The sequence below is a fragment of the Lycorma delicatula genome, chromosome 6 (genome assembly GCF_047948215.1).
Source record: "Lycorma delicatula isolate Av1 chromosome 6, ASM4794821v1, whole genome shotgun sequence".
Lineage (NCBI taxonomy): Eukaryota > Metazoa > Arthropoda > Insecta > Hemiptera > Fulgoridae > Lycorma > Lycorma delicatula.
In genome coordinates, this window is record NC_134460.1 from 126575832 (window position 1) to 126597101 (window position 21270).

The 21270-nt window shown below is 30.4% G+C and overlaps 1 protein-coding gene across 1 annotated transcript in view; it reads left to right on the forward strand.

The window, feature by feature from the left end:
* LOC142326205 (uncharacterized) overlaps positions 1 to 21270 on the forward strand; it is a 385017-nt gene that overhangs the window by 109232 nt on the left and 254515 nt on the right. The window contains exon 2 of the mRNA XM_075368490.1: positions 3978 to 4269. Coding sequence (XP_075224605.1) covers positions 3978 to 4269 — 292 coding nt within the window. The remainder of the gene's footprint in view (positions 1 to 3977; positions 4270 to 21270) is intronic.

Consider the following 21270-nt stretch of genomic DNA (forward strand, 5'->3'; position numbering starts at 1 on the left):
CCATAATATATGTAATTTTCAGTGAAATTGATGCAGGCTTGGATATTTTTGAATCACAAAGTATACAAGGAAAGCCCAATTTAAGTGAATAAAAGTTTCATGCTCAGTGTACTTTAAACTTTAAATTGATGGAAGTTGGGGGAGTGAAAATGAATTTTCACCCCTCACTCCCATCAATAGCGACCGATAGTAATATGTTCATTTCTACGAAAAGTGGGTAAAAAATAATAAAATAAGAGTAGAAAATGATTGATGATGAGTGTAATGATTACAAAAGCGTACAATATAATATTCATGCGTTTGTTTGGTGTGTTCAAACAGAAACTTCAAATATGTAGCTTCTTTTCTGTTAATAAATTTCTTGCACTTTTAATTAGAATCTTCGAAATCTGAATACGAGTAAGTGATATTAAAATCGATTATAATAAATAAAATTCAGCAAAGATATATATAAACTATAGCTCATGAACCTAGGCATTCTGTGATTATAAAATCCTCACGCAATCCATGAGTTTGGCTAGTAAAATATATCTTAAACATCTTTGAGTAACTCATATCTATCTTTGTAAATCAGTCGGTTAACTATCGAGATCAAGTTACCGGGCCGCATACAAACACAGTGGAAAGTCTATTTGCAGGAGCGAAAAGACGGAATCGTAAGGAGTACGGTAAATCGAGATCTATACTAGATTCCTATTTATGCTATTATTATTATTTATGCTATTATTCCCATTTAGCGCTAACGTAACATCGACTGGGACCGTTCGATCAAATTTTGCAGGATATTACCATGCTTTGGCCTCCAAAAAAGTGAATATAACTAGACTTACTTTTACTACGAGTATTTTAATAACAATTTAGGAAATGAATCCACTTTCCTATGCGCGGTGTACTGTCCAAATAAATCAAAGCATGTCACATTCGCCATGCGAAAGAGTAGCTGTCTCAGTGTGTACTTGGATGGTGTTTTGATCCGACAAGCAGAGAGTGTGCGGTACCTAGAACTTCACCTATTTTGACCTGAAAGTGTCACATGAGGATGAAGAGAAGCAATAAACGCGAAGTGTAGTGAATTACATTGGCTACTACGGGGAAACTAAGACCTCACGTTATCTAATACAGTACTGATTTATAAGGTTTCTCTTCGACCAATCTGGACGTATGGTGTGGAGTTGTGTGGAGCAGCAAGTAATAGTAACATAGCAATCATTCAACGCTTCCAAAACAAAGTAACGAAGGCAGTTGCAGAGGCACTGTGGTTCACGCGGAATGATGAAATTCACGAATATCTACAGCTTTCGACGGTTCGTGAGGTTGCACGACAGCGCAGTGTTAAATACCAGCAACTAATTGAAAATCACGTCAACCACTTTGCTATCAATCTGCTCGGTAACATCAGGGATATCCGAAGGTTGAAACGCCTTCTTGTGCTCGAGTTAGGGGCTACTGCATGACAGTTTGGTATTTGACAACGCGAAATCTAGTGGTTTTGCTTTTTATTATTATTATTTTTTATTTATTAATGTTTAGTTTTGTAGACGATGAAGTGTTGGCAGAAATATTTTTTGAAGATTTAGGATTGGACTTTAAGATTTAATATTGGACTTTTAAGGTTACTTATAACTATTAATATGAATCGCTTATTTGGGAATTCCTTAAGAATCCCTTATCTTGTGCTTGTTGTCAATTGACTTACTTATGGTTCCACTTAGGGAGCCGATTATAAATATACTGGTTGTTGAAAAAAAAAAGTTTCATTACGGAATTATAATTTTTCAGACAAAAACCATATGTATATATCATAATTCTGTTCATAAATAAAATTTTCGGAATTAAAATTTATTTTAATATTTCCAATGTTATTATTTGTTAAATTCAAGTTAATTATTAATTAAAGTTGCTGACAATTTCTAGTAATTGTTAATAAAGTGTTAGATATCTAATGTAAGAAATGATAAAAGATGAATCTAATTAAATGTTGAAAGAGAATAGAATTAATAGGAAGACTGAGTAAGTGAATGAAAAATAAAGTATGAGTGAGAGAGTAGAAAGATTGTTATTCAAATAGTCTATGTATACAGCTAGCTGGTTTGATGAAAGGTTTCTCTTGCGTTTGTTAATTACTACCTATGAAAATGCAACCTTATTAATCATGAAATCTATTTTACGATCCCTTTCTACTTTACCGTATGAGTATTAAATAATTAAATTTTTTTCTTAAGCTTATAATAATTACTTATGGACTGATTTTAATTTTTATATATTTTGATTAAAATAAATTTAATCAATTTTCACTTTTACCTTCTAACTTTTTTTTAATGCTTTTATTTACAGTCGCATTAAAAATTACAGTCACTAGCGACTAAAGTAATAGTATCATATACTGTTACATAAAACAACAAAAATAAACAATAAAGAAACAGGAATAATAAAGAATAAACGTAGACAAGTAACAAAAACAAATACAAACTGAAATACATAAATCAGACAAAAATCACTAAATTGTGTTTTTCATACCACTGTAGGAGGGAAACCGCAACAGACCTTTTCATACCTTCTTTCTGGTTTAGTAGAAATTTCATATCTGAACCAAGGTCTAAGTTTTGTCGGATGGTTCCAAAGATTGGGCACTCAAAGAGCAGATGGTGCACGGACCATTTGATCTTGCAAGCCTCACAGATCTTCTGAGGAGAGCCAAATAGATGAGAGTTGGCAAGCCTGGTGTGTCCAATCCTTAACCGAGATATGATGACTTGGTCTCTTCTGTTCGGGGAAAGAGGTTTCTCGAGCACATTCTCCCGGATGTTAAGTTATGCCGTGGGAGAACTCAGCGGCTAGTACCTATTTCACTGAGTCCGTAATTTTACACGGATTATTCTCATGAAGTCTCTCTCACATGTCGATTGTACTCGGATGCCATTTATTGCAGCTCTCTTGGCAACCTCATCGGCCCGTTCATTCCCGAGGATGCCACAGTGGCCAGGGACCCATACAAGTAACACAGTCTTATTTATCCTTGAGAATTTAACCTTCTAACTTACTTTATGTTTATTCTCATGGAAAACCATATTTGTTATTATGAATTTATTTTTAGTATGCTTTAACGTTTTATTATAGAATAAAATATGTGTTTTGTAATAATTTTATATATTTATTTAGTATAAAAATAAATTTTACAGGATTATATCTCTGTTTATCACTACCTAAATTTTACACTTTCTATCCGATTTAAAGTGTTAAAATTCAAATTTTAATAATTTATATAGCCTATATGCTGTAAGATTTGTGAAAGTATCGACAGTTTTATAGGTAAAAAGAAAAACTTATAGAAAAATAATAACTGTAAATAAAAATACGATTTTATGAATTTCATTTTATGGTATAATGCTAGTGGTACTTCAGTGTTCTCTCTTTCTAATAACCACTCCCCCCTCTATACATTTTCAACGCCACCACCAGCTCTCTCCCCTTTTATAAAATTTGTAATGTTATGGGGTGTAACCATACTGCAGTAAACTAATACTTTTCAGTTAAAATAATCAATGTGTTAATTTTTAAAACGATCAATAATTTTTTTCTTTTATTAAATAATTACGAATTATTACATGGAAAAGCTAACAATTTATCCAGACGGAAGAGAAACAATATTTTTATTTATATTACAAGATTTTGACCTATAAAAAGTATTACAGTTCCTTTTCCTCAACGTATGCGATTAGCATACATCTTTTTGTTATTTCGTAAAACAAAATAACAAAAATGACAGGAATAAATAACATCTTAATATGTGTTCATAATTTACCCTAGTATAAGATCCCGAACATTAGATTTTAGAATATTAGATCTGATGATATTCAAAGATCTGATGAAAAATATGTTTTGTAATTTTTTACACTCCAAGTACAACAAATTATATTAATTAACAGCTTTTTAATCATCTGCACTTTTAATAATTTTTTTTTTCATTTCTTTTGCAGGCAGTATTTGAATTGGAGCTTGCAGGTTGTAACGAAGTAACAGAGGCTGGCTTATGGGCATGTCTGACGCCTAGAATCGTTTCATTAACATTAACTGATTGTATAAACGTTGCTGATGAAGCGGTCGGCGCTGTCGCTCAGTTGTTACCATCTCTATACGAATTCTCATTACAAGCTTACCATGTAACTGATGCCGCCCTGGGTTTCTTTTCAACAAAGCAGAGTGCCTCGCTCAGTATACTACGGTTGCAATCATGTTGGGAAGTTACCAACAATGGTGTCGTTAATATAGGTAATTATTTTTTCTTTTATAAAAATATTATATTTAATTTTAAAATAATCTATGTAAAAATTTTAGTCAGTAATATTTATCTGTAATTAAATTATATGTAATTTTTTTAAAGTTTTCCATTCCAAAATGGCAGTTGCTATTTTTTTACTAATTCACCTACTATTTACAGTTGATCTCAGCGATTACATGTATTTTTCGCTCTTTACTTCCTGCTACATATACAACTCTTACAATTTTCTCCGAGATCGTTATTCTACTATAGTATCTTGCATTTCTCGTGGATTAGTAAATGCTTAATCTTACGTTGGTTTTCAATTAACTTATTTTTTATGGTTTACCTAAAAAAACACCATGAGATTATATAGTGGAAGTATCCAATCAATAGTTACTAGTGAGTGATATTCTTTGTCTCTGCTGGAAACTGTACTTACGCTAATGTTAATTTAATTCTTTTCTCTTTTTTGACAATGGTTTTAGTCTTTTTCAATTAATTACAATCAAATCCTTTTTTAAAATCAGTTATGATTATTTTTTATTTTACTCTAAGTTTATTAATTAAATTGTAGACCATAGTTTGTTAAATTCTGTATAAAACCAGAGATTCTTTATTTATAGAAATAGTAGTAATTATTCTTTACTTTTTTTTTGGAAAAAAAGATTTTTCGAAATATGTTAAGTGAACAAGTGAAACTTGGAACATTGATTATTAACGTGATCTCAAAGGTTTTATTACAAAAATTTCAAGGACTGGAATTATGCATAGAGATTTATTTTTTCTTTAGAATAAACATGTTATCTTATTTTAAAAATAAAAATGATCTACATTTTTTCGATCAAATTGATTATGATGTTAATTTAAAGTTTCCGACGGAATTCAAAATTACAATTATAATATTTTTTTTTTATCTTAAAAAATTTAAAATAACGCATGAACCAATACAAAATTTTATATTATTTTTTTTGTACTGGAATTCTATTTAATTAAGATACACTATTTTAAAATGAAAATTTAAGCAATTCAAAAAATACTTTGTTATAAATCTTCATGTTTTTTATAAATATTTATAAAGAAATAGATTTCATTATATTAATTACGTACTGGGGATATTTATTTGTTGATTAAATTTTTCTATTATTTTTTGCCTCACGGAACGTATTGTTTTATTTTTATTTATAGAGTAATTAAATTAGACTTATTATATAACTTTATTAATTAATTAAATATTAATAGAAAAATTATTATTTGACTTCATTTGTCTGTCATTATTTTATATTAATCCATTTGAAATCATTATTTAAGATTACATAATTGGTTCTGGAGATAGTAGTAACTTGAACGTCATACTTATTCAATTAAAAGAAAATATTACTTAATTTTTATCTCAATTACAAAAATTGTGGTTATAATTGAGTTTTCCTGTATGTTTATTGTGCAGCAAGAATGACGTCAATTATTTGTAATTCAAATGAAAATATTGAATCTATACGGTAAATAATTAATACTATTATATCATTAACATTTGTATGCATTACTATTGTCACAAAAGAAATAAAAAACTTTATGTTTGAACTGTAGAATGTTTTTATAAAAACTACTTTATTCATGTACTTTGTGTTACATTTTTATAAATTGTACATAGTACGCGATTCCATTCAAATTTTTTAGGTTATTTTTTTCCATTCAAATTCTACTAGGTTAAGTTCAGAACGTTCCTACGTAATGTATTTTAGTATGTGCCATAAAAGAAACTTTGCTTTCTGAGAGTTTTATCTTAAGAATCGATAGGAAAAATAAAATTTACCACTTCGTTAAACCTCATTCTGTTTTATTATTACTTGCTATTTTTTTGAAAAAGTATTCCTCCTGGAATTATAGAAAATTATTCATAAACATATCCTGTTTTCTCCCCTTTTTTCTTGGTAGTGCCGTTTAAACGTTTCATGCATTATCAAGAGATACGTACATACAATACATATATACATACAAAATTGTGCTTAAATATATTTAAGCTGCGGCGTTACATTTTTTCTTTTTTAACTTTCCAATAATCTGTTGAAAATCATGGCCAAATTTTTAAATTGCTACTTCGGTACTAAATAAAACTTGGAATTTATTTTATTTTTTATTATGTATTTTAATAACACTGCTGTATACTCTGTACGTAGTATCATAACTTTTTAATAAACAAAGGGATGGGATAAAGGTTGTAAAGGAAAGAAGAACTTTCGTTAAGCTATCCGTCTCAACCGTTTGTTAAAAAAGAATAAGTTCGTTTCCCAATGCTAACAACAAAACAGTGATCATGATCTACGGTATTCTGCGCTGAAGTGTAGCATAATTGTATTTTTATCGAACTATACTTCTTTAAGTTACATCCTACATTTTTTTTTGAGTTATATTCTTAAGTTAGATGATTTACAACTGTTCACCTATTACAGAATATTAAAATTTGAGTTACTTATTTAAGAAATGTGCTGCAGTATACTATACGGCCTTCTGTGTTTGTTTTTTCCAGTTTAGGTAGCAGTAATTGCATTTTATTGTAAATCTATTTTTTTTCATCAGTTTTTATCCCCCCTCGCCTGGAGCCAGAACCAAAACCATATATGAACACAACTCCAGGCGGTGCCATGCCTACTCGACAATTGACGTTCCCCCCAGACAGCCGGGACTCTGTCAAATGAGGGGACCTCGTAGAGATCCTCCACCGGAACTTGACGCCACGCCGCAAATGAGGAATCCCAAAGGGATCACCCACAGGGACAACGATCTTACTTTGCCCCTCTCATCGAAGTCCATTCGGAACACTAAGGGAGTCCCTGTCCAGTCACCGGCAGCGGGATACCTAAGCGGTCCACCTCTCCTGGATAGGGCTGTCCCAACAAGGTCTTCTCCAAAACACAGGAAAAGCATCTAATTATTTGGTCTTGGTCCTGCAGCTGCGTCCTCCGAGAGAATGTCCCCGAAAATTACAAACTGTACGTTTGACCTCCGTTGGGTAATCCTTTTTTTGCCCCGAAATCCCACATCCGAACCCCGTAGAAGACACCCACCTTGTGACGCTTCCGATCACCCCCCCCCCGTTCATAGCCCTGAAGGGCTTTAACGGGACCCGCAGTCCCACAGTTGAAACTTGTCCTCAGCTACCGGGACCATCGCAGGACCCAGCCCGGTGACCAATCCTAATATCTATAGCAATGACCTAATATCTATAGCAACGCTCCTCAGCTGACTCCTTGAAACCCGGCAAGATACCCATTTAATGCGGATGCGGCCGTCCTTCAGCAATTTATCCGCGTTGATTCCATCAAGCGATTGACCAAACATTCCTCACCCTCCGATGAGTTCGCATTATTAACACCAAATAATTCTGTCCGCCTACTTCCACTGATCCACCGGCCAAATCCATCGCACGGGTATTGCCAGCAACAACCTGACCAGCCGACAGTGAGCCCAATAGAAACATCGAACCCGCTACTGCCCCTCGTGCCACCTCGACCACCCACGCAAGGCCGTCAGCTCCACTGACATTCTCCAGTACTGCAGTGGACGTAATTACCTCCCTGGACCATCTCTGATGGATCAGCCGGGCAATTCGCTGTCAACTATCCCATTCTACAGTGTCTTCCGCATATCTATACCACAAGAACCTCCATCCGTCGTTTGAGTGGCCACATCATAAACAATAAAATAAGTTTGCGTAGCTTCATCCACAAGGTCCAACTGAGTTTACCGTGCCCTCTTCGGCTCCTCAGATGTATCCTCCAACACGTCCAGGAACAGTCCCACCATCCGAGAAATACGATCCATATTATGGGAACACTCCCTAATCTCTGCATTCGTATCTACATGTTGGCTAATTAGAGAACTAAGCTGCCTAACGTAGCGGAGAAGAATAGCCATATTATTAGCTAGACACCACCTCCGCTAGCCAGAATCAGAAGTCACCACTCGTCACCCCCTCCTTCTTGAGCTGTTCCTTTTCCATCGGAGAGGCATACTCCCGATCCAGGTCCGAGGCCTCCTCCCATGAGGTGAAGGAACTCCTACTGCCCGCCTTTGATTTCTTTTTCCCCTCCGTAACCGGGTGAGAAAGACGCAGTCGTCGTTTCCCGGTCGCCCTCAAAAATTTCGGTTCAACACCTACAACAGTACGATAGCCCGCTGCAGGAGGCTGAATATCCCCCTCAGACGGCTTGCCACCAACATCGCCTTCAGAAACTAAAACCACCACACCCGCAGCCCTCCGCTGCCACGGGATCGATGCCTCTCTCTTCTTCCTTTCTCGTGGTTTACTCAGGAGCCGCTCCGCACGCCTGATCTCCTCGACCGCCATTTCCACAAGACTATCACTTTCACAACTCTCTGACTCAACCTCACGGACGATGACCCGAAAGGTCCTTTCCCTATCGGAGCTCCTCCCCCCAACCGGAGTGAAAATCTCACCCGGAGAGGGGGGCGCATCTCCAGGCTGAGCGGAGACTTTCAGCCATAGTCCAACAAAAAAAAAAAAAAAAAAAAAAAAATATATAAATAAACGAAATCAGTTAATTTATTTAAATCCGTCAATGATTAAAATTAATCCAATCAACCAAGTCTCCGATAACAATAATTTTTTTCATAAAAAATTACTATATCTTTATGGAAAATGAAAGATTAGATAGAAGTATCACTTTTTAATATAAATCTTTGCCAAATAATTTTTAATTGTTAAATCCAAGTGATTTTACAAATATAGATTTTTTTTTCTTAATTTTAAGTTAGTTTGTAAAAATAAAAAACACATCCTATATTCCATCATTAATATACTTTGTACTTTATTACATAAAACGTAATATAAAAATGATTTAATTTTTACTGAAAAAATAAATTACTCTAAACTAAATTCCTTCTATCCTGTTGCATTTATATAAAAAAAAAGCTGTTCCTAAAGATGTTTATTTCTATTTTTTATTATTCATGCTTTGATAGAAACGTACTTTTTATTTATAAAAAAAAAATAAAAATTCTGCTTATTTGTGATGTATTTCATTTTTGTTAAACAAAGTGTAATTTCAAACTACAAAATGTAGTGTAATGATATACGCTTCTAAGTGATCATATAGTCCAATTTTAGTGCAATTCTAGCCAAGTAAAAATAATATTTCATATTATAAATTGTTTGTATTTTTAACAGGGATGGATTTATAACTTTTCTATGTTTTTTATTTTTATTTTTTTAGTTTATATAAGTTCACGTATTACTAAAGTAATTAACTGTGAAAAAAACTGTGAGAGCTATCAAATTTTAATTTTAAAACTTTTTCGAGATATAAATCCGCAGACATTCTAATAAGTTCTAATAAAAGAATTTATTTTTTTAATTAAAATCATTGTAACCACACCGATTTATGATGAATACATAACTAATTAACTAAACTGTTAGCAAATTATAAATAATCATTTAAAACATTAAATATATACTAAGGTTATGAAATTAGAATTACCTTATCAAAACAACTACTTTACTTTCTTCCCCGATGAAAGGGTATGAAATTGCTAAAAATGAATTCTCTAAATATGTATAGAAAATATGAAAATAAATCGAATTGGTATTTTGTGTTTGTGTTTTTGTATATTCGCGCGTGGATTGGTGGATAATGTACATGTTTTTAGAGTAATGGTTGCGACGGTTATTTATTATCATAATATTCTTACTCTAAAAAAAAAATATATATATATTTTTCCCTGATTTTAATATTTGGGGCACTATATTATCTGGAATACAATAATTCTTATATGAAAGAATTAGGTTAAAGTAATTTAGTTCGTTGAAAATTTATGAAATTAATTTACATTAATATGTTTCCCTTTTTTCATTTTTCTTAATCTTAAAAATAAGTAATAAATTGAATTAAATACTCATTCATATTTTATGTAGGTTTATTTACCTTGAATTACAGTACGAGCTTAAACAGTTTTATGTAATATCTTATGAACTTTATAACTCTAATTCTCAGTAATTTTTTCCACTCGGAACTTTTGGAGGTAGGTTGAGTATCGGAGCGCAAATAAAAAACTGTTTGCACTAGGGTTGTTATTTAATAAGAAAATTAATATTTATTCCTTATTCTTTCAAATAAATTATAAGTTTAATTAATAAAGAAAGTACGAAACAATCTTTCTTCTGGTCTAATTAGTATTTTTCTTTTATTAATTTTATTTAATTTATAATTTTTTTTTTTAAATCTGTGAATGAAAAATAATTAAAAAAGTTTTCATCGTTAGTATTTAAGATAAAACTTAAAAAAAAGATATTAATTAAGATTTTTTGATTATTTTTTTATGTACTGTATTTCTTTTATAACATAAAACTACAGTTTTGTAATACGTAAAAGTTTCTTTGTTGTTAGTGCAAAAATAATTGCAATTAATAGCATAAAGTGTATATTTTACAATTTCGTTGTAATAAATTTTGTAATTTCGTCGAATGAATTTCGTTACAATATCGTTATAATAAATTTATAAACTCATTATAATTTCATTCGGAGCTTTGTCTGCGAATGGCAAGCTGGTATGTTATCATATCTATATAATATAATATAAATATGAAATAGCGGCTTAAGTATCATGTATATTGATTTCAAAGATACTTAAAATAATTATATGCTATGGACTACGACCAAGCTCATTTAAACTAACCATTAGTGCAGGTAAACTTATTGCTAAAGAATTACTATTGTTCTTATCCTGTACTTCTGTATTCCTTTTAAATTTTAAATCATAATTAATTTATTTTTTTAAATTTTTATTCCATTTTGTCATTTTTATCAACAGATATTTTTAATTTTGTAACTTTAACAGTTTAATGGTCTAACAAAATGTAGTTTTACATTCTATTAGAGTGGATTAGGTTATTTAATCTATGATTATTAAGAGGTTTGTCACGTTAAATTCGCATCCTTTTAGGCTGGGTAGTTTAGAGAACTATTCTTTAGATTATCTAATTTAACTACCTAGTTTTAGGAATTTAACTCCAGCAAAAAGATTAGATAACTAACATTTTATCAGTGAAGTACAATATATTATTAAATTTTATAAAATACAAACTAAAATGTAAACATGAACAAAAGTGTGTTTCTCTCTCTGTTGTGTTTGTTTGTTGGTTGGTTGAGTAAGTTAGATATATTATTACTTTATAAAAACTTATGGTTATTGTTCTATTATTTAATTGTTTTTATAAAATTATGTGCTTAAAACTTTTGTTCTCTTAAGTTAAAACGTAAATTAGATATATAAATATAAGGAGCAGGCTGTTAAGGAGCAAGCTACCTTAACAGCTTAAGTGCAACCGTCTTTTCCATTATCACAAACACGTTTTCCTTTGGCTAATCCAATTCTAAAAATATAGAACTCACATTAGTTTATTTAATCCCTTTAGGGATAAAACGATACTTTTATATATACAACCAAAAAAAAAAATTATAACCAAAATTATTTATTTTTCTTGCAAATAAAAATATTATTAACGGATCAATTAGACTTCATTTAAATTCTTTATGAAATCTGATGATGATTTTAGGATAGTACAGCAAATTTGTAATTCATAAAATATTATATAAAACATATTACTTCTAAAAACACTAAGCGTTCTCACGTATAAATATACTACAGATCAGTTAAATTAAAAGTAAATATAAATAATACAAAGTTCCTGTTCCTGGTAATCAACCGAACCAAACGATTGATTTGTAATCTGGAATCAATATAATGTTTATATCGACTTAATGCTCGTATATTTTTGTACTTAACTTTAAATTCAGAGTTAATCTTGTAATATTAATGATAAAATATTATGAAATAATTAATACTGATACTAATAATTGATACTGATGTGTAATGTAGACGGTTTATTGATAGGTCGTGACTCTACGGAATTAGACTTTATTAATTACGTTTATTACTCATTCTAAATTTAATTTTATTACATTATAGTAATTACATTTATTTATAAAAAAATTGATGTAATTAGTTTATTTAAAAAATTACTCAGTTTTAATATAATTACTAATAAACAACAAAAATTAAATCCATTATTAGTTGATTGTGTAAGTAATTAAGGTGCATTAAATCATATTATATGGCATGAATTGAATTACTTTTTGACGTAGATGCCATTACAATGATCTTGTGATGATAATGGTAAAGATACTACAATTAATAGAAGGAGGAACACTGCTATTACTCAGCTCAACTTAATATCAAAATGGAATCCGCTTTGTCACCTCGTATACACTGGTAACTTCATTACTCATCATTTAAAAGCAACCACTTAACAAATTTCTGTCGTTCATTACTTATTGTGTAATCAGATAAAATTTAAATGTAGATTTATCATTATTTTTTTTTACAAAGCAATTAATTTTATCTCTTAAAATAAACAATCCGTTTATTTTATTACATTTCCATTGTTTATTGCTGTTAACACACTTAAAAAACTAGCGTTTATGTATTTTTTTTCTACCAACGTATTTGTATTTTTTAGCATTTTATATATATATATATATATATATATATATATATATGTGTGTGTGTGTGTGTATTTATACTAGAAGGTCAGGGCGTGCGAAGCGAGCCCTTCCTGTCTACCCGGACCTCCATTGTGTTCCTTGTCCTCATGCCTGTAAGAAATAATACTCGTATAATGAATAACAAGCTTTTCAGTTTATAAAAAACTGTAAGTGTAATGTAATTTCTTCAGAGTAACAGTTTGATCAGCACAGGGCTCGAAACTTGAGTCATATAAAGCCTTTGGGTTTCATAATAGTCAGTTCCCATCTTAAAAATAGTAGTTATAGCTAATTACGCGTAAAAAAAGGATTTTTCACGATTCTTACACGTTACCCGACAAACACACGAGCAGGTGACCGTATTTCTTTTCTCATTTTGTTTTTTGTTTTTTTTTATTTTGATATTATGTTTTTTAGTCTAATGACTACCCACCACACACACACACCCACATACACCACACACACAACACACACAACACCACAACACACACACACACACACACACACACCACACACAGACCACACACACCACACACAGACCACACACACCACACATACACACACACACACCCATCTTGTGACGATCCCGGTCGCCACACCACCCCACCGTTCATAGCCTAGATGGGCTTTCCGGAAGTCGTCTTTAACCCTCTAAACCTCAGAATACATCACAATCATCAGTTCTGCCTCGTGTCAGGATACCTCCTATGCAAATGCCTGGACAGACATGGTCTACATTGTATTTACACAAATCACTATCGCCTTCGTATGGATTTTTCCGACCACAACCATCTAGCTTAATTTCATCAACTTTCAAATTAACCGATTCGCGGAATCGCGATTACTTTTATGTATCGAAAAAGATTATGAGACATTTTTGTAGAAAATTTAATTTAAAATACCTCAAGTGGTGTCTGAATTTGATTTGGCCATAGTAAAGTTGAATATCGGCAAGGAAGATAATGCACTTATTGCAAGTCATTAAACGGCCACTATCTTAAAAAAAACGGTGAAATATTTCGTAAAGGCAAAAGTCCGATACTTTTTCGAGGTATAAAAACTATGCTCATGCAAAATTTCGGCTCAGTCGGTTTAAATCATTTTTTCAAGAAAGAAATACAGACTCACAGAGACCATTTATATACATATTTATAAGATAGATAATAGGTTGTATTATATGAGCTTATATTACATTTTTTGAAATGGACTAAATTTCACTTTAAGAAACTTGAAAATCCTTGATTTTAATCAAATTTAATATAGTATCAGTTATCTAAGATACAGTCATCATGCCCTGCCTTTCACCAACTCTACAAACTAGGAAAGTACACTTCGTTCAAAAGTAAATTGTAAAAAGTGATAAACACTGCACGTGTAAAAATTTCGTGGCGCGAGTGGTAGCGTCTCATCCTTTCACCCGGAGGTCCTGGATTCGAATCCCGGTTAGGTCAAGCTGGCATTTTTCATACGCTAAAAATGTCCATTCGGTCATAGCAAGTCGAACCTGCACTTCCCATTAAAAAAAAGTACTAAAAGACTGCATGCCAAGTTAGTTTTCTGTTCCTATTATCATAAATTACAATAATTTCATAAAAAATATCTTTTATCTAAGATATAAATCGTAATTGCGTCGTTAAAACCCAGTGATATCAAAGTGACTTAACACTGCATTCTAATTTCTTTACTTCTCCTGGCTATAAAAACAAAAATTCAATACGGCTGAGTGGGGTACGGAGTATTTTTACCTTTTTAGGTAAATTTCATAAGAAAGTACCTATTGTTGTAACGGGTACACGATTCGACTTCCGAAAAATTTCGACATATCTTCGCGTTTCACATCCCTTAGACCCCAAAACCACCGTCAGATCAAATGTTTATACATAAATTTATATATTTCATTTTCTTGTGGATAAGATAACTGTCGTAAGTTTATGCCAGTCACTTTCAAATTGTTCCTTAAAAGTAACTCGTCCCAAAATCTCGGTAGAGTTTATTAACGGCCAAAATCGGACCATGGGGTTGGAAATGGAGGGGATTTTTCGAAAAAACAAAATATCGTTATAATTTTCTTATTAAGTAAGTGACGAATTCGTTTAAAGTTCCAACCATTCATTAGATAATGGCCTAAAACGTATTTGAGTAAAGTTTTTTGATATCACCAACCATTTGACCAGGGGGTAGAAAAAATGGGGTTTTGAGGAAAAAAATATTCATACCTCCCACCAATGCCAAACACCGTTTGGCACAGTATTGAATCTATTAAAATGTTCGTTAGTACTTTAAACATTACCTAAAACTTTTGTCTGAAACAGTTTTTGATATGACCAACCGTTACGGCAAGGGATGCCCAAAATGTTGCTGGAATTGTAAGAAGATGGGATTTGTCGTATGCCAAACATGTGAAACTTTTTTCGCATACAACCATTGTCGTATTGAGTAAGTTTGAAGTTTTTCGTAACTTTAAGGTGGAAATCTTTTTGTCTCCTACTTTACACCGGTGAAATCTATCTCCGTTTTCCGGCGTGCCGAAAGGGATTTTTTCTATTAAATTACCTAAATTTTAAACGGGATGAAATCTCAAATTTTACTCTTATAGACAATATTTTACCGTTACTTTATACAACGAGATATTTAGTTAGAGAGGAAACTTACGTTTTCCCCTGATAATAACTGTTGACTGAAGTTTACAGAACATGTAACCGTCTCAATTAGTAGTACCACTAACTTATGAACTACATATCTCAGGTTCGATTCTAAACATAGATCTACATTGATAGATAGAAGTACTTTTTCAGATCTTTCTGTCTCATTAAAAATATTTCTCTTAAAAAAAGTAAATGAAACCAATTTCAAATCTGTGGGACGTCCAGGCAAGTACCGAAGTATCATTAATACAACAAAGAGAATAAAATCATTTTTGTAATATCGCCTTTCTTTTTTAGCTTAAATATAATTAAGTTTATGTTTTTGTTGAGCTCTTCTTTATCTGCTAAAAACGTATTTAAAGATCATTATGATGTGTGTGTCTGCGTAGGAATAAAACATTAGAACAGTTTACGTTTTTATAAATATATATTTTTTCGTAGCATAATTATGCGGATATTACTATATGATACCTTAGCAAAGACAGCCAACCGGCAAACTAAAACTAAACTATTGCAGTTACTTTATACAGCAAGTACAAAACATTCTTATTCATTTACATAATTCACTCATATAAGCAGATTACTTTTGTGCTGTTCATGTATTATACTGGATGGTCACACGCACATGTGCTTACACACGCAGAGTTAAATCGCTCTGAATTGGATTTAAGATAACATACAGTTTGCAGTTCAAAAGAAATATAATCCCTTCTTTCTACTTCCATGTCTCATTCTTTACTTTTAACTCACCGCTACCTCACATAAGTATCACCACAGTTTTTTCCATTCATTTTCTATTCACATAGACATTTATTATTACCTTTTATCTTCTTTTTTTTTTGTACTAAGCAGAACTTTTTTCTATGCTCTTTTTTATAAAAGGAATCTAAAATGAAATATTTTATGGAGGCACATAGTAACTTTTAAGTAATTATTACTTAGTAATTTAATATGGGTAATTCTATAAAAATATTTATTTCCAGAAAAATAACAATTAGTTAAACGTTTTTTTTTTGTTTTATATAGAAAAACGTTTGCTTTGTTACTTTGATGGATTTATACACACACTTTAACAGTGTAAACCGGGAAAATAAATTTCAGAAACTTCACTTTGTGTATTTGTTCAAGTAAAAAATGATAGCGTCTAAAAAATAACTGCTTGATTAATCATCATCATAATTTACATTTAACTAATGTAAGTAATCCTTGACGTTTTCACCATTCTTCTTTAGCTTTTGCTTAATCTTTTTTATTTAATTTTCCCAAAAGTTGCATACATTTAGACTTGTTTTGTTTTATCACTTTCATTTATTTGCTGCAGGTTTTTCTCATTTTATAATTATTTATTTTAGGATGAATACAGAAAAACAATATCCTTTCTTATTCCATTATTTCATATTCTATTTATTCAAGTAAGATTATTCTGCCTTATTTAAGAAATTTCTTCTGATTGTACCACAAACACTTCCTGATTTACTCATTTCTTAGTTTGTATGTTTATCACTAACTTAGATAATTAAACCATAAAAATGTATCAGATTTAATCCGTATTCAGCAATAATTGATATCTAATTGTAACCTAATTAATTTCATACGTTTCCCTTCGAAAGTATTTATTTTACAGTATTTCATTAGTTAAAATTATTAATTCTGTAATATTGCTTCTATATTTTAATTAATTTACGGTATGTTTCTATATCATTTATAGCTCCGTTTTCGTTATTGTAATGCAATTACCGTACATCGAAAGTAAATTTTGATGTATGTATCAATTAATTGCTTTTTAAAGTAATTATTTAAAAAAAATTAATTGGAAAACACAATTCCGCTAAAAAACTTTTTTTTTCCGTATATATACTGTTCCTCAAGGTCGTCTACTGAAGATGATTGTTTAACAATCGAACTGCCGGCCATCTGCCTGTAAATTTTAAGTAAATTTTTATAAACGATTTTCTGGCAAACTCTTGTTACTTAAATTGTCTCATTTATTTCAATAACCTTTTTATTTGCACCTTTAAAAATTATTAATTTAAAAAAATAATAATTTTACAACATTCAAAATCTATGATCATTGTATTTTGCTTTATAAATAAATAGAATATCATTATTTATTAATAATGATAATACTAGTATAAAAATAAAGGGCATACTTTAAAGGGCATAAATTATCTTTAATATGACAGCAAAAAAAGTGAGTTAAAAGAAAATTAAATTATCAGCAATTAAATACGAGGTTGTAGACACAATTGAACACGATGTCACTTCGAACACGAAAGTATGTACGTATCATAAAACTAAATTTTAAATTGTTATGGATAGTACTGAGGCGCCTGTTCGAAATCTTAGTGTTAACAGGGCAATAATGGCTAATTCTTTATCAATTAGAAATAAATACATTAAAAATAATCTTAGCTGTTCCATTTATTTTTGAACTGATTTTTTTCTATTATAAACCATAATTATATTAACGAAAGAGTTGGTTTACTGTTTTGAATTTGTTTTAATGAATCACAGTTTGTGTTACTTGGAATTTAGTTCTGAACGGGTATGTATTAGTGTTTTGGGAATACGTATTAATACGCATTTACTACACTATATTGAAGGGTTTTATAATAGCATAATTTGATGCATTGACACGAACGTGCAGGAAAAGATAGAAGATTTTATGAATATTCATTTTTTTGAATAAAATGTACAGTCACGCAAACCACACGCTTACTGTTTCGTATAGCTTACACGTGTATAATTGTGGTGGGTACATTTACGCGTAGGTTAAATTGATCTATATAAAAAAAATATATATATATATATATATATATATATATGTGATGTATGTATGTATGTATGTATGAATGTACTTTTGTTATGATTAATTCACCACATAAACTTGAAGTTTGTACATGGATATAAGGATATAATCGTAATTATTATAACGTAGGAAAAAATGGGGTGCGTGACCTGGATACGAGCTCCAGACTTTTCGGATGAAAACTGAGATGCTATCTTTTCACTACAGTAGTCTGCAAATATATATAGACTCATCATAGATGAGTTTCATTTTTCTTTGTTTTATAAACTTCATTTTTAAGTAAAATATAGGATTAAATTATCCCCACCCTTTTCTTGAATATATTCGATCATAAGATATGTATTTTTTTGTGTATATTTACTCTATTTCCAGCCAATGAAATATTTTTTTTTTCTATTCTGGGAAGTTTTTTAATCGAGAAAACACGAATGTAATTTCTGATAATGTGTGGGTATTTCGCACGGTTATAATGATAGACCACCGTATGGTAGAAATAGTACATATTGAGATCAAGTATGTAAAATCACAAAAAAAGTAAACAATAATAAAGTTTTAAAAGCTTTACAGTGAGGATGTGATACGTTTTATCATATTTCTGTAATAAAATAAAACTCCCACATAACACTATTAGTAATTGTCTATTGAGTCCGCTTAAGATTCTTTAAAATTGTTTAGAAGGAACTTTTCTTTTCTCTCTTTTATTAATTATCTTATTTAATCATTTGTTCGTACTTTAGGATTACCTGTGTTTTTATAAATTTCTTTATTCTCTTTGAGTGGCCAAAGTAAAAAAAATGATTTATTATATTTGTTATATTAAAAATTCCCTTTCACACCCAAAAAATTAGTATTTTTATTCTCTTTGAATTTGTGTCGTAGCGTATGCTATGCCGTAGGTTATCAATGACTGGATTTTCTACTGATCGCAAATATCTCAGTCTGAAAAATAAATAAAGTGTTATGTAAATCATAGAATCTTATCGTGGATTCAAAATTCTAATACGATAGATCAAAACAGTTTTTTTAGTGGTCTTTTTGATTTAAAAGTCTTCTGAAAGTGAATTTTTTTTTACGTGATATTAAAATGATTGAAATATTATCTAATGGTGCCTTAATTATATGATTAAGTTTTAAGTTATTATATATATTCTTCAAAAAGTATTTTTCTAGTTATGGTATGGTGAATAACATCGCAATGATTACGCATATAATTCTCCGCTTATTTCTTTTTGAATCTATAAAATTACAATATTTGTAAGTCAGCTAAACAATACCGAAGTCAAATCAATATGTATGGTGGAACATAAACCATGCAAATTTTTGATAATTAACTAGTACAACATATGATTGGTTTCTGATCAAGTGACAAAGTTGTAGTACGTATTGTCAAATAAATTTTTTTGCATAAAATGTATTCTTTCTTGAATCAAAAATAAAGGACCTCAGTATAATTGTAAGAGTAAAAGTCAAACAATATAAAAAGTGGGAGTTAACATTTTTAAACATAAAATAAAAATCAGATTAAAAGAAAATCCTTGAACGGAAATACTTAATTAGCACTATAAAGGTCGACGGAATAAATCTTGTAACTCTCTATTTGGCATCTGTAAAATTTGGTTTACATAAATGAATAATTTCTAATTTAAGCCGAAAGGATTATTTTATTACTTTAATGTTAGTAAAGGTCAATTAACATGTATACAAAGCGATTGACTTATAGATTTTTGAAATATTTGAGACCTGACTAATTAATTTATCAATGTACTTTTATTTTTTTAAAGATGTAATTATCAAATAGAGGATTAGTTAATAAACTCCTCTGTAGCAAATTGTGTGTGTGTGTGTGTGTGTGTGTGTGTGTGTGTGTGTCAAGAGAAATTCATAAAGGTATGAAGGGCATTATGGTATGGTGTGAGGTATTATATGTGGGAGTGAAGAGAAGTTTCTAAACCTCAAAATTAAATGCCTTGTTGTTTGTATGCGCTTTATTAGCTTTTCTCTCTTACTTTGTAATGAAAACTATGATTAGATTTTACTCATTTTATTATATACTGTCTGTACTTATATAAAATTTTAAAATATAAATTATATTATACTTTGAACTGTAACATTAATTAACTCAATTTTCTCTTATTTTCTTAAAATTATATTAAAAGCTACGCGTGGTTAAAAAACCTTACAAAATAAATCTCTGTTGCATACAATTTTTAAGGAGTGTATTTCAAATCTTTTAACAAAAACTTTTCCTAATTAAAATAAATGTAATATTGATATTGATAACATCAAAGATTAAAAAAGTAAATTAATCATTTTATTATCTACTTATAAGTATGTGGCCTGTAAGTCTGCCTCTTCAACTATATTTTTCCAAATGCTTCTTTCTTCATCAGTTTGCCGCAACACCTCTTCATTTGTCACTTTATATCCACCCATCTGATTTTTAACATTGTCCTGTAGCACCAGATTTCAAAAGCGTCTAATCTTCTCTTCTCAGGTACTCCGGTCGTCCAAGTTTCACTTCCATATAAAGCTACGCTCCAAACATATACTTTCAAAAATATTTTCCTGACGTTTAAATTAATTTTTGATGTAAAAAAATTATATTTCTGACTGAGGGCTCGTTTCGCCTATGCTATTCGGCATTTTGTATCGCTTCTGCTTTGTTCATCTTTAGTAATTCTCCTTCCAAAATAACAAAATTCTTCTACCTCCATAATCTTTTCTCATCCTATTTTTACATTCAGTGGTCCATCTTACGTTATTTCTAATTTATATTACATTTCATTTTTAATTTATGGGCTATTATAACGTGGGATTTCTTTGAAGGTATAGAAAAACATTTGAGATTGTTTTATAATTAAGCATATTTTTTATGTCCACTCTTTTATTTATTTAGGGAATGGAATAATTTTGTTTAATTTTTTTCCAAATATATTTCAACTATATTTTTGAATTGTTAGAACTATTATATTAGTAAAAAAGGAGTGATTTTATTTT